The sequence below is a fragment of the Poromitra crassiceps genome (assembly GCF_964638095.1).
Source record: "Poromitra crassiceps genome assembly, chromosome: 1".
Lineage (NCBI taxonomy): Eukaryota > Metazoa > Chordata > Actinopteri > Beryciformes > Melamphaidae > Poromitra > Poromitra crassiceps.
The window spans coordinates 83264384-83278071 of record NC_139623.1 but is presented as its reverse complement, the minus strand read 5'-3'; the positions used below and the strand labels follow the sequence as shown (position 1 = coordinate 83278071).

General features: G+C 41.3%; 1 protein-coding gene across 2 annotated transcripts in view; it reads left to right on the top strand.

Moving 5' to 3' along the window:
* Positions 1-13688, top strand: part of arhgap32b (Rho GTPase activating protein 32b) — a 63287-nt gene that overhangs the window by 26033 nt on the left and 23566 nt on the right. For both annotated transcript variants that reach the window (XM_083644827.1, XM_083644828.1), the window contains 2 exons: positions 6486-6635; positions 9743-9845. In XM_083644827.1, coding sequence (XP_083500953.1) covers positions 6486-6635; positions 9743-9845 — 253 coding nt within the window. The remainder of the gene's footprint in view (positions 1-6485; positions 6636-9742; positions 9846-13688) is intronic.

The window sequence follows — 13688 nt, the reverse complement described above, 5'->3', positions numbered from 1 at the left end:
TGGTGATGACTCAGCCTGTTCTATTACATATCGAGCTCATACCGTCACATTTCCTGCTTTCAGCAACTGTCTGGAAAAGTTTTACATAATAGAAAAGCAGATAAGTCCAGCTGGTTGTGTTCAGCTTCCCCCTCAAGCTATGAATCTCAGAGTTAATGTTGCAGGGGACAATTTCAGGGCTCTCTCCTCCGATCCTGTCTGCTATACTTAAACTCACTGCTGCAATAATCCAGCAGGGTGAAAAGCAGTTCATTTGTCAGTGCTCCTGCAGGTAGTGTTGATGCTAGATGAGCTGGCGGCCCTGAGGCTGTGTTCTGGGTTGACGGTAAGCAGATGGGAGTCCCGGGCCGCTCCCCTCACGGCTTCCAGTCACTCTGGGTTCCCAAATAAAAGCGAGGTGTCACTGTAAGCCAGCACAGTTGCACCGTCAGCCCCCTACATGATATGGAAGGCCGTTTTGATGCCTCAACAGTGAGTCAATAAAGCTGCCTCAGCGGGTTTTGTCGGTGGGTACAGCAGCATAGAAATAATTTCTCCTCCAGGGGCGAATTGAAGCTCCTTCCCTGAAATGGAATGATGGGTCTTGTTTCTGGATACTGCCTCGGAAGGCCCGGCTGTTGATGTAGAATTGATTTTTTTGCCGCTGTCACTGTGCAACTCTTAAAAATGGCACACAATGGCAGCTCATTCAAAAGTTTGCTTCATACATTGGTTATTTCCTGGGTAGAGTGAAGTAGCTATAAATCTTATTTATTTTGAGACTACAGAGTGTGTTATGTGTGTCACTGTTAGCCAAATTGAACTTTAGTAAACACTAGGGGTGTCACAATATATCGTCCCACGAAATTTCGCGATAGTAAAACGTCACGATATGTATCGTTGAGATGAAATCTCATATCGTGGGAAAAAAAAAAAAATTCTCTCCAAAAAATAGACTAAGAAACGTCTTTGTTGAAGTTCAATGTGTGGAAAGTAGTTCAGTTGAACAAGTCTCTGAAGAGACACATGAGAAGTTATACAGGAGAGAAACCATTCAATTGAGTTTCTGGCAAAACTGTTTACTTGACAGGAAAAACTGAAGATGCATAAAAAATAGATTAAGAAAAGTCTTGTTGTTTGAGTTTGAAGAAAAACTGAAGATGCATGAGAATTTATACTGCTGAGAAACCTTTTAGTTCAAAGTAAATCTAAGTGACGGTGTAACTCATTCTATTTCAAGATAAGCCTTATCTCCAATCTCATGTTTTTTCTAGTTGTTATTGTAATAACAATTTCCCACAACAGCATGTTTTGTATTTGTGCATTTCAAATAAAATACTACTTTCCAGTCATATATTGTCATTATTCAAGTTTAAAAAAATATTGTTAAAATCGTATCGTATCGTATCGTTATCGTGAACCCAGTATCGTGATACGTATCGTATCGTGAACTGAGTGTATCGTGACACCCCTAGTAAACACTAATGGCATAATTAGAATCGGGTTGCTAACCAAAGGCAGAAAAGCTATTTACAGAAACTTGAAACAGGAAAATCCATTCCACAATCTGAGCAAAGTACCTTATTGGGTGTTTGGTGGGTGGAACCGCGAGGGAAAGCAAAGCATTTTTGGAAAGTTTCCTCTCAACAATTGAAAGTGTACTGAAGTTAACAAAAAAATATTTTTATGTTTTTCCGATTGTTCCCTCATTTTCTCCCCAATTGTACTTGGCCAATTTTTCCCCCTGCTGCCCCGGTCGCTGCTCCAACCTCTGCCGATCTGGGGAGAGCCAAGACTAGCACCATGATTCCTCCGACACATGCTCAGTAGCCAGCCGCTTCTTTTCACCTGACGGGGTGCTTCACCGGTAGGACGTAGCACGTGGGAGGATCATGCTATTCTCACCAGTTCCCTTCAACCCCGACCAGGCGCCCCGACTGACCAAAGGAGGCGCTAGTGCAGCGACCAGGACAAATACCCTCAATCTGCCTTCCCTCCCACAGACACCAGCCAATCGTGCCTGTATGGACGCCCGATCAAGCCGGAGGTAACATGAGGATGCGAACCTGCGCCCCTCGTGTTGGTAGGCAGGGAATCTACCGTGACGCTACCCGGACGCCCAATGAAATTTATTTTCTAACAAACGACTCTCTACCTGTGACTCAAATAATATTCCAAACATTATGGTTCTTTTGACAGATTTATTAAGCCATATAATGGTAATTTATTGGTGCATCCTTACATTACCCAAAGTAACTAAGTAAATATAATTTAAAAACAATGGTCATATGAGAACATCGCTGCTTTTTCTAAACATTGAACTAAACAATGTCCATATCTTTTGGCAAGTACTCTGAAAAACACATTAATGAGACTGTCCATCCCAGCAACTAAAAATGTAGGCTACTCGATGATGGGCTGTCAGTTGAGTGCACTTCAGGCTATTTACCTCCATAGTGTGTATTTAGCGTGCAAAACAACCAGCCTGTCATTCATTTTCTCTTGCCAGTCTCTGGGCAAGAGGGCTACATTTCACTAAAGTGGCTCATTTAGGAGAGCCCTGTTTAGATGTTTATAAGAGTCATTTCTGTGGTTCATATAGGACCAGGCTACAAAGTCTCTTCTTTCATTTCATCACAATATCATCACCTCTGACAAATCATAACCTAAAGAGTACAAAACAACTGCCTTAATGCTTTTTGTTCCACCAAATAAACAATGCAGCTGTAACTTTGTGTAACTCAGCTTGTTGTGTTTTGGGAGATAGGGGATGGTAAGCACTAAGCAGTGGCCTACTTCTAGTTGTATTGCAACATAATGAGACACAAGAATTGGGCACAGCTTGGCTCCAGAAACAGAAAAGCAAAAGTGTATCTCTCCATAGTATATGTATCAGCCAAAATAGGCTAAATGGAGTCATGCAGGCCGATACGTTTTATGCATATAAGGTTCATATAAGGGCATTTAAGGTAACCTGACGCTGCCAGATGGACGGTATAGCTCCACATACATTTCACTAAACCAGTCGATCTGGGAATGCAGTAACCAGACCCGCTGACGGAGGCGGGCACTTTTTCCAAGCTACTTGGCAGGTGGTTGGATGACCCATCTGTCTATCACCGCTGGTGGGTGTTAACTTCAACCAATCAGATCGCCGAAGGTGCTTGTGCCTGATCTCCGTGGTATTCATTGATTGAGTCCTCACGGTCGTAAAGTCACCTTCGAAGCATTTAGTTAGATTATAACGAACTAGTTGTGTGGCTTAGCCTTCCCAAATGTTGAGGGTTGTTTTTTAGAATTTAATACATAGAATTGGGAACGTTACATTCAATTTCATTCAGACTGCCTGTCACTTCCGCGGCGGCAGCCATGTTGACGAGTGAAAAGAACTACAAAGACCATGTACCCACTACTTGCCCAGACGAGCCTGAGCCCGCCTACGGCTGCCGCTGATTCGTCGGGCCGGCATGGTTCGACCAATCATCTTAACTGCCTGTGCATGACAAGATGGATACGTCGAGAGAATCTCTTTTGATCTCGCAAGGTTATCCATCTTGCAAGCAAGGTTACATTTAAGGTTCTTCTTCAATAAACCTTATGCCTAATCTCTAAATGCATCCTGTGTATTCCTGTGTATTCGTTTTTGTCTTTCAAATACCTATGAGGTGCTACGCAAATATGAAGATGTCAATTCTGTGAAACGCATGAGAGAAGTGGAATGGCTGTGACTGAGATTGCGTTTTATAATCAGTTCACAGAATGACGTGCCCTGGAATTTAAGAAAAACTGATGGGCTACAGCGCTTTTCCCACTTTACCCCAAGGCACCTCAGAAAGGAGACTTTAGTGAGTTTCCAGGTGTTTGTGCTGTTAAGAGACTGACAGAATACCACCATCACAGATTGGATTGGGAAAAAAGTTCTCAGTATTGTCCTTCATAGAAAACTACCGTAAGTGAGACTGTGGCACTTTCAACTTGAATGTGTCAAGATTTCAGGAGCAGGGGTATAGGGCTGGACGATATGGTTGAAATAAATCATCATAATCATAAGGATTTTTCTCTATCAATGTATATATCACGATATGGTTAATATAATTTTGTGTTGTACTGTATGTAGCCTACAGTATTTATGTTTTGTTTCAACTACAAACATAAATAAACGTCAACTTGAAACTGTTTTAACTACCACACACAGCCTATAATATTATAGCCTATTTTATATATATATATACTGTATATACTGTATATATATATATATATTTATATATATCTATATATTTATATATATTTTCTTTTGGGACCCGGCCCGCTACCGGTCCGCGGCCCGGTGGTTGGGGACCACTGCTTCAGAGACCACACCAAATACATGAAAGGTCTGTCTGAAGGCATTTATTTGTTTCACACTCTGGGAAAATTTAGACTATTCTAGGGTTAGCTTTAGGTTCTGTGATGTCCTTTTGATAACTAATGTAAATAATATTGTTTAATTTCCATTCACTGAGCCTCCCCTCCCTGAAAGTGTTTGGAGCCCCCCTGGGGAGGCAGGCCTCCCACTTTGAAAACCTGCATCTAGAGTAGTGCTGCACGATTAATCGAATCGCAATCGCGATGTCAGCACGTGCGATTACATAACCGCAAAAGTGTGCGATTATTTTATTTTTTTCACGTCTTTTTGAGTGTGTGTGTGTGTGTGAGCCTCCTCTAAACTAACGTTACACGCGACGCAGCAAACACACGTTTCTCTGCCATCACACTGGGCATCAACACTAGCGGGAGACTTCTCCCATGCACTCCCGCAAATAAGTAATGTTATGTGCAGCAATGTTACATATTATCTACCGAGAGGGCGAGAGAGAACATCCATGATCGCTAACAGCAAGCTATGCTAATAACTAGCTAACCGTTCAGAAACGCATGTAAACAGCTGTGTGATTAGTGAGAACGTCAGTAAAATAAGGAGAGAGCTGCAGGTGCTTATGCAGAACTAGTGCACGATTAAGTGCACAGTGGGGATGACCCGCTGTGATGAAGAATATAATGAGATTAACAAGGTTGATAGCAGCAAAACACTGTCGCAGCTGCCAGCACTGGCAGCATCACCTCCAGGCTAGCTAACTAGCCTGTCACATGATGCCTTCATGGTCCCTCGTTAAAGTCTGCAGATGCACGTTACCTCACCTCTCTCTCAAGAAGCGTCACGTGAGTGTGGCGTTTAAGGCCATCTGTCGCTACAAAATAAATAAACTGGGTGTATCATTAGTATTACTGGACAGACATGTAACTAACTTTGCAACTTTGCTGAGCCATCTTCTATGTGCTGTAACACAGTGCAGTTTCTATTTGTCTGGTGTTTCTTTTTTACATGTTTGGGACAGGCAAATGTCTCAAAATGTTTTATTTTTTTGTAAAGATAATTTTATTTCAAATGGTTTTATTTTTTTAGTTTTAATATATTTTAAATTGTAACATATTTCATGTATTTTAGTCTGTGATATGTGAAACCGTGGTATTTTTGTCCAAGGTTATCATACCGTCAAAAACTCATGCCCGCACATCCCTAGATACCATTTGTTTATTATATCGCAATCACAATCGCAAATCACAATATTGTCCACCATAATCGCTAATCGCACCTTTCCCCCAAATCGTGCAGCACTAATCTAGAGTGACCAGTACCAGGACTGGTCACCTTATAGGTGCTGTACTGAATGGTCAGTTGAAGGACTGGTCACCTTATAGGTGCCGTACTGAATGGTCAGTTGAAGGACTGGTCACCTTATAGGTGCTGTACTGAATGGTCAGTTGAAGGACTGGTCACCTTATAGGTGCTGTACTGAAACGTCAGTTGAAGGACTGGTCACCTTATAGGTGCTGTACTGAATGGTCAGTTGAAGGGAATGAGTTCTTTTCACTCGCACAACAGTGGCTGAAAGTGAGCTGACCTGATGTTGGACATTTTCTCTGCCTACAGTGCCTATAGTGAACAAATGTTTGGAGTCTAAAATATATATTTTTTTCTTCCACTTGATAGCTTTTCCACATCACTCCAAAATGGAGAAAACAACTTGTCGACACTTTAAGAAGCTTAGGAACCTTTTCCAGACACATTATCTGATTAATGCGGTTTTGGTTTTCATCCAAAACCTAGTTTTTTGTTTTGAAGGGGAGCAAAGGATCCTGGGTATTGAATGAGGAGGATTCCTTTGTAGTTGCCAGGGAGGTGGTATTTAAGTGCAGAGCTCATGCTTCAAGGAAACTACACATGCATAATGGGAGGGTTTGCATTAGAATGAGGTTAAAATCCACAATGGGACAAACCTCAGAGGCTTGTATGGGGTTTCATACCAATGCATGGATAGAAGCTCTGCACCTCACAAAGACCTAGTTTGAAAATGAGCTTGCTCCACTTGGAGCAGTAAACAGATGTGTGAGGCTTCTAACAGTCATGGTTGATTTGAACAGCTTTGAGAGTGTGGTGTTTGACGTTTGTGTCCTCCCTCCCTCAGTGTCTAAGAAACACGGCAAACTGATCACATTCTTGCGTACCTTCATGAAGTCGAGGCCCACCAAGCAGAAGCTGAAGCAGCGGGGTATCCTCCGAGAGAGGGTGTTCGGCTGCGACCTGGGAGAACACCTCCTCAACTCGGGCCACGATGGTAAGAAACACACTCGCATGCTGACATCCAAACATCTGTGGGGAATAGGTAGCAAGCAACACATGCGCACTTCTTATTGGAGGATGTCCAAACTCTTTAAATTGTAGTACCGCAGTCAGTGATAGTCATAAAGCAAGCAGCCTCCCATATGAAAGGAAATTGGTAGATAAATATGGTCATTTGTGCTTAAAACCCTCTTCCCTATTGTCATACTTCAGTTTGCTAGTCATTGCTCTGCAGTGTTTATATGATAAAGATTGAGATTTGTTTAACCTTCACTACATCCCCAGGTGTAATGTGGGTGGTGGGCGGTGTGCAAAACAAAAGGGGAAAAAAAGAAATGCAAGATGCAGCAGCTCGACATATCCTCTCATCAATATGACTCATGCTAAGTTACAGGTCTGTACATAAGGGAGACAATGTGCCAGAGGTGTGTGTTTAACCTCTGGGTCAAGCCAATTTGCATTGGGTGGATCCTGCGTGTCATTCAGTCAAATTGTGTAGCGTACGTACACCTCAAAGGGCGTTACACCGCTTACATCGCAAGCACCTGCGACACACACACAGAGCTTCCTGCCTTCCAGGTGGTGAGCTCATGCTTTCTAGCCCAAATCCAAGATGGACATTAACAAACCAAACACATATAGACCTTATTCGCTAACCCCGGACAGCGCCATATTGTTGACATACCGTCCTGCAGCTGACAACTATAGTAATGGCCTTATTGTCGTTTCTGTTCCATTACAAAATAGCGATAGTGATGACGGCAATAAAAACCCCAGAGTTGTTGTTTGTATGCTGCCGTTAATGCCTGTAATAATAAACAAAAGAAAAAACGAGGTGAACAGACTTTGCTGTGAGGAGCTGTCAGAAAGTTTCACCCGTCTCTCCTAACTATCCACACATCTCCTGTGCTGCTGATGTATCCTCCGTGTCGCTCCATTCACGTAGGTAGAGATAGAAACAAACCACGGGGACTTTATTGCTGTCATTACTACAGCCGTGTGTAACGCAGGTCACCATCTGAACACAATTGGAACGATACAGGTAACGCTAACGGCGGCTAGCTTCCTATAAACTCTGCTCTTACATAGGCTGTCACTTAAAGCGGCTGTGCTATGTCAACAACATGGCGGCAGTGGGCGTGCCTGTACGTGAGTGATGTCAATCGAATAAGGTCTATAAACACAGGATGGCTTTGTTAGCTCTTTCTTGTTTCAACCAAGATATTAGCTGGAAAGAAATGATTTTTCCACACATACTTACTGTAGCTGCTGCAAGCACACATTTCACATGCAGGTTTGAGCTATTAGAGGCTTGGTGTCTGGCAGCTGAGCTGTTGTGATGCCAGAGTGGGAGGATAATGGTGATTGATTGCGTTGTAAGATCTGGCCTAAACAATGTTATTAAGCCACTATTTCCATGAGCTTTGATCGATAACTTGGTAATTTTGAAGGCAATTTTGAAGGTCCTTCAGGTTATTAAACATGTGCTATTTTATGGCATAAATGGAATTCAAATCTTCCTAGCACATCAATTTCCACAGCATTCTCACAGTTGCAACAGAGCTGACCTTTGTCTTTGTGCATTGTGTATTCAGCTTACGCATCCGTTGGTTAAAAGGGTCAGAGTCCGTTGAACAGGCTCATGGCAGCAGATCAGTGTGGGGCGTTCTGCATCATGGTCACACATTCATGGGTGAAGGAGTGAAACCTTGTCCTCTTTAAATGGTGCCTTACCTTGACACAGAGAGATAAGCCACACTCTGTCACACTTTGTGGGGTGAAAGGGTCAAGGCGCTCTGCCTGCTCCAGTGGCTTGTGTAGAGTCAAATGTAACTCTGGGATGTAGTGGCGAGAGGGGTGCACATTTTAACAAACCAAATCAAGGACTTTGAAAGTAGTGCTGAAATGATTACTACTACCGGTACATAATTCATGCAGATTCTTTTACAACATTTTTGTTTGCCTTTTGCTGCAGTTTTGTTTAAATATTTTGTTAAATATTTCCCCAAAAAACAAAGAAAAAAAACAGCAATTCCCGATAACTAATGACCTTTCTACTTCACTTCACTAAATGGGGATGAATTTGTGTAGTGTATCTAACATTGATACCATATACATATACACATTATATATCTTTATGATCAGTTAGACCTCATAACAACAAATTATTTTCAAAGTAAGTGAAGACCCTGGAGTGAGGTTTACGTACATCTGCTGTCCTGAAGTGTAAATCTCCTCTGGAGAATGCCCAGCGGTTTCTCCTCTAGCTCCCTCCGATCTCTCCTCCTCTCCTCCTAAGCTATGTGTGGAATCTGTCTGAACAGCTGCTTGGGCGAGGGTCGCACTCTCTGAATGATGTGTGAGGAGTGGGAGGCCTGGGAACCTCCTCGTACACACAGGCATTCTCTCAGACACACACACACAGTCCTTATCTCATTCTCCAGTACACACACTGCTAAATAACATGTCTTTATGATGCACCTCCGCTAAGGTCCAATGAAGAAGCTCTTTCTGTTTTTCAGATGTTATTCTCACTTTCTGCATCCGTCCCTCTCTCACTCACACACACATGAGAGCTGTGTGTATGTCACTTGCTGTGTCTCTCATGGGCAATAACATGCACTTTCAGCTGGGTGTTTTGTTGTTGTCACATAGGAAACTGCATCCAAAACAGTTCAGGCGGACTGAAGGCATTGCCACATCAAATGAAGGAATAACATGTTTGTGAATGAATTGTCAATACATATTTACTGCCACTTGCAAAGACATTATGTACTACAGAGTTGAAAAGATTCTGCCCTGCGATTTTTACTTTTGGAAATGTGGAAATTCCATACTACTATGGTGGACATGAACTGATTATTTAACCGGCTGGTAGCTTGGAAAGTGCTTTTCCTTAAAAAAAAAAAAGAAAGAAAAAAAAATGCAAAAGTCAATATTGGCTCTGAGCGTTGCAGCCTCTTATGTGGAAAGCCCCTGAGCCCTCGCCTGAAGGCACACTACACACAGACATCCCATTCTTGACCTTGCAGCGCTCGGCCAACAGCGCGCCAACATTGAGGGAAATCTGCACGTGATGACATGTTGTTTTCCTGTCCCCAGTTCCCCAGGTCCTCAAGAGCTGCACAGAGTTCCTTGAGAAGCATGGCGTGGTGGACGGCATCTACCGCCTCTCTGGAATCGCCTCCAATATCCAGAAATTACGGTAAACACGCGCATTCAATTATGGAGGTTTACTCCTGTATGCATGGAAACAGGCATATTTGTCAACATCTTTGCTATCTTACATTGGCCTACTAGGATAAGAACTTGTACTCAGAACATTTATGGCTTCTTTTTTTTTGCTTGAACAGAGCAAGAGATGTACACATATTATGGGACTTTTGATTGTTGTCTTTTCTTCTGTGCAGTAAGTAAGCTGTATAAGGGCTGTACTGCCCAAATGCAAAGCTACATGTAGATGTATAGGATTGTGCTCAGAGTAGGATTGAGGATTATGAGGCTTTGGAGGAACATTCAAAAGGTGCATCGCACTTACCAAATGCATTTCCAGCCCCTGCTTGTGTGGGGGATATAACCTCACACTGCCAGATGGTTTGTTTCACATAACCATCTAGGAACGAGTCGCTGGGAAAACCCTTTCAAAGGGACAGGCACTTTAAAAAAAATACCTGGCAGGTGATTGGATGAATTTGCAGCAGAGAATAGCACGCACAACTTCTGGTCTTAAACAGCCTAATTGGTGCAGGTTGCAGGGAGGTCACAGGTCAGGAACAGAGGTAGGCAACAGCACTCACATTAGAAGTAGTTCTTGAAGTTCTAATAGGTGATTGGATGAACCATCTGTCTATCACGTCTATCACAGGCTCGCTCTCGCTGGTGTCACACCTAAAGCCCGCCCCCGTAGTTGCCTCATAGGATGCTGACTGGTGTGAACCACTGTTGGTGGTTTAGATTCAAACCAATAGATTGGAGCGTGGCAAGATGTCGTGTGATCGTGATCTCATGCGAATCCAGCTGCCTCGCAAGGCTAGTGTGGGGAGGACATCAGCAAACACGCTTCACTGTTTGTATGAAACGTGAGAAGAGATGACGACAGTCTTTGATGTGTTTGACCCTGAGGAAATGGGCAGGCTTAAGCGTTGTGTTGTGAAAGCACACTGGGATATACCAAGCGGCAACCTCCGGGGCTGAACAATGAAGCCAATGCGGAAGTGCCAAAAACAGCAGTTCCTTGAAAGGTCTCATAAGGCTAGCTGCAAAAGCAATAGAGCCCCATTTTAATGCTCGACATTACACCAGAAACATGTTTACAGTCTGCTTCAAATGGTTTCTATAGCTAATTTAACCATTCATGACAACTGTATGGGGGGTGGTTTTTTATGTAATTAATTATATTATATTTGTTATATATAGTCAGATTGTATAGAAGTAAATGGGAAAATTACCCTACTTCTCACTTGATTTATTACCTCAGTAAACACTTTCCTAATGAGTTTATGGTCTCAATCTCTAGTCTTCTTCAGTGCAGTATGATGTTCATTTTTGTAAATTATGGTCCCATTTTGAGTAAAATAGACAATAGAGAAGACTATGCATTGGGGCGTGATTGACAGGTCGCTTGTCCAGTGATCACGCGGCTCACCGATCAGGTGATCACAGACCAATAACAGCCGCCGCTGCGGCTCTTCTCTTCCAAATATCCTCACTTCTGGCTCTAAAAAAACGAAATGGCAACAGTCAAAATGCCAAACTCAAGGCTTCAGAACGGGAGTCCACAAACCAATGGGTGACGTCACGGTGGCTATGTCTATATTTTGATAGTCTATGGATATACCAATGCTTTAATCCTCTCTCTCTTCAGACATGAGTTATTTTGATACAGTCTATGGATATACCAATGCTTTAATCCTCTCTCTCTTCAGACATGAGTTATTTTGATACAGTCTATGGATATACCAATGCTTTAATCCTCTCTCTCTTCAGACATGAGTTATTTTGATACAGTCTATGGATATACCAATGCTTTAATCTTCTCTCTCTCTTCAGACATGAGTTATTTTGATACAGTCTATGGATATACCAATGCTTTAATCTTCTCTCTCTCTTCAGACATGAGTTATTTTGATACAGTCTATGGATATACCAATGCTTTAATCTTCTCTCTCTCTTCAGACATGAGTTATTTTGATACAGTCTATGGATATACCAATGCTTTAATCTTCTCTCTTCAGGCATGAGTTATTTTGATACAGTCTATGGATATACCAATGCTTTAATCCTCTCTCTCTTCAGACATGAGTTATTTTGATACAGTCTATGGATATACCAATGCTTTAATCCTCTCTCTCTTCAGACATGAGTTATTTTGATACAGTCTATGGATATACCAATGCTTTAATCCTCTCTCTCTTCAGACATGAGTTATTTTGATACAGTCTATGGATATACCAATGCTTTAATCCTCTCTCTCTTCAGACATGAGTTATTTTGATACAGTCTATGGATATACCAATGCTTTAATCCTCTCTCTCTTCAGACATGAGTTATTTTGATACAGTCTATGGATATACCAATGCTTTAATCCTCTCTCTTCAGACATGAGTTATTTTGATACAGTCTATGGATATACCAATGCTTTAATCCTCTCTCTTCAGACATGAGTTATTTTGATACAGTCTATGGATATACCAATGCTTTAATCCTCTCTCTTCAGACATGAGTTATTTTGATACAGTCTATGGATATACCAATACTTTAATCTTCTCTCTTCAGGCATGAGTTATTTTGATACAGTCTATGGATATACCAATGCTTTAATCCAATCTCTTCAGACATGAGTTATTTTGATACAGTCTATGGATATACCAATGCTTTAATCCTCTCTCTTCAGACATGAGTTATTTTGATACAGTCTATGGATATACCAATACTTTAATCTTCTCTCTTCAGGCATGAGTTATTTTGATACAGTCTATGGATATACCAATGCTTTAATCCAATCTCTTCAGACATGAGTTATTTTGATACAGTCTATGGATATACCAATGCTTTAATCCTCTCTCTCTTCAGACATGAGTTATTTTGATACAGTTTATGGATATACCAATACTTTAATCTTCTCTCTTCAGGCATGAGTTATTTTGATACAGTCTATTGATATACCAATACTTTAATCTTCTCTCTTCAGGCATGAGTTATTTTGATACAGTCTATTGATATACCAATACTTTAATCTTCTCTCTTCAGGCATGAGTTATTTTCATAGTCTATGGATATACCAATACTTTAATCTTCTCTCTCTCTTCAGACATGAGTTATTTTGATACAGTCTATGGATATACCAATACTTTCATCTTCTCTCTCTTCAGGCATGAGTTATTTTCATAGTCTATGGATATACCTAGGGCTGGGTATCGTTCAAAATTTTTCGATATCGATACCGTTTCGATACTTGGATTTCGATACCGGTTCCTGAACGATACTTTTTTCGATACCAATTTTTAGAAAAATCCATTTGAACAAAAATAAAACTGCATTACACATTGAAATTATTTTACAAATCTTTAGTTTTCCCCCCATCTTAAGTTTTACAGCAGAAAAAAATAAAACCTACTGTATTTAACATAACTTTAAGTTCTCTAAACGTATTGCCGTCCCTACAAAAAATATTGGAAGTACTACAAAGGAAAGAAATGTAAAACAAATAAATCAGTGGAATAGTTTTCAGTGCAAAACAGAGAGTTGCAAATCAGGGTTTAATGCTCACTGATGCAACAGAACTCTATTCTTGTCCAAACTGATGAGATGGCTCCACTTCATGCATGGAAGACTAGTTGAGCATTGACTAGCCTATCAATATAGCCTTATATGCCACAAAATGAATCCCATTTATATTCAACAAACTATCATGACATCAGCGTTTGTTAACGAGTTGCTAAAAATACATAATGGGCGATAACTGCCCGTTTGCACATAACGTTAACGCTAATTAATTAAACATTAACGCTAGCGTTGCAGATCAGTGTTTAATGCTCACTGCTGCAAC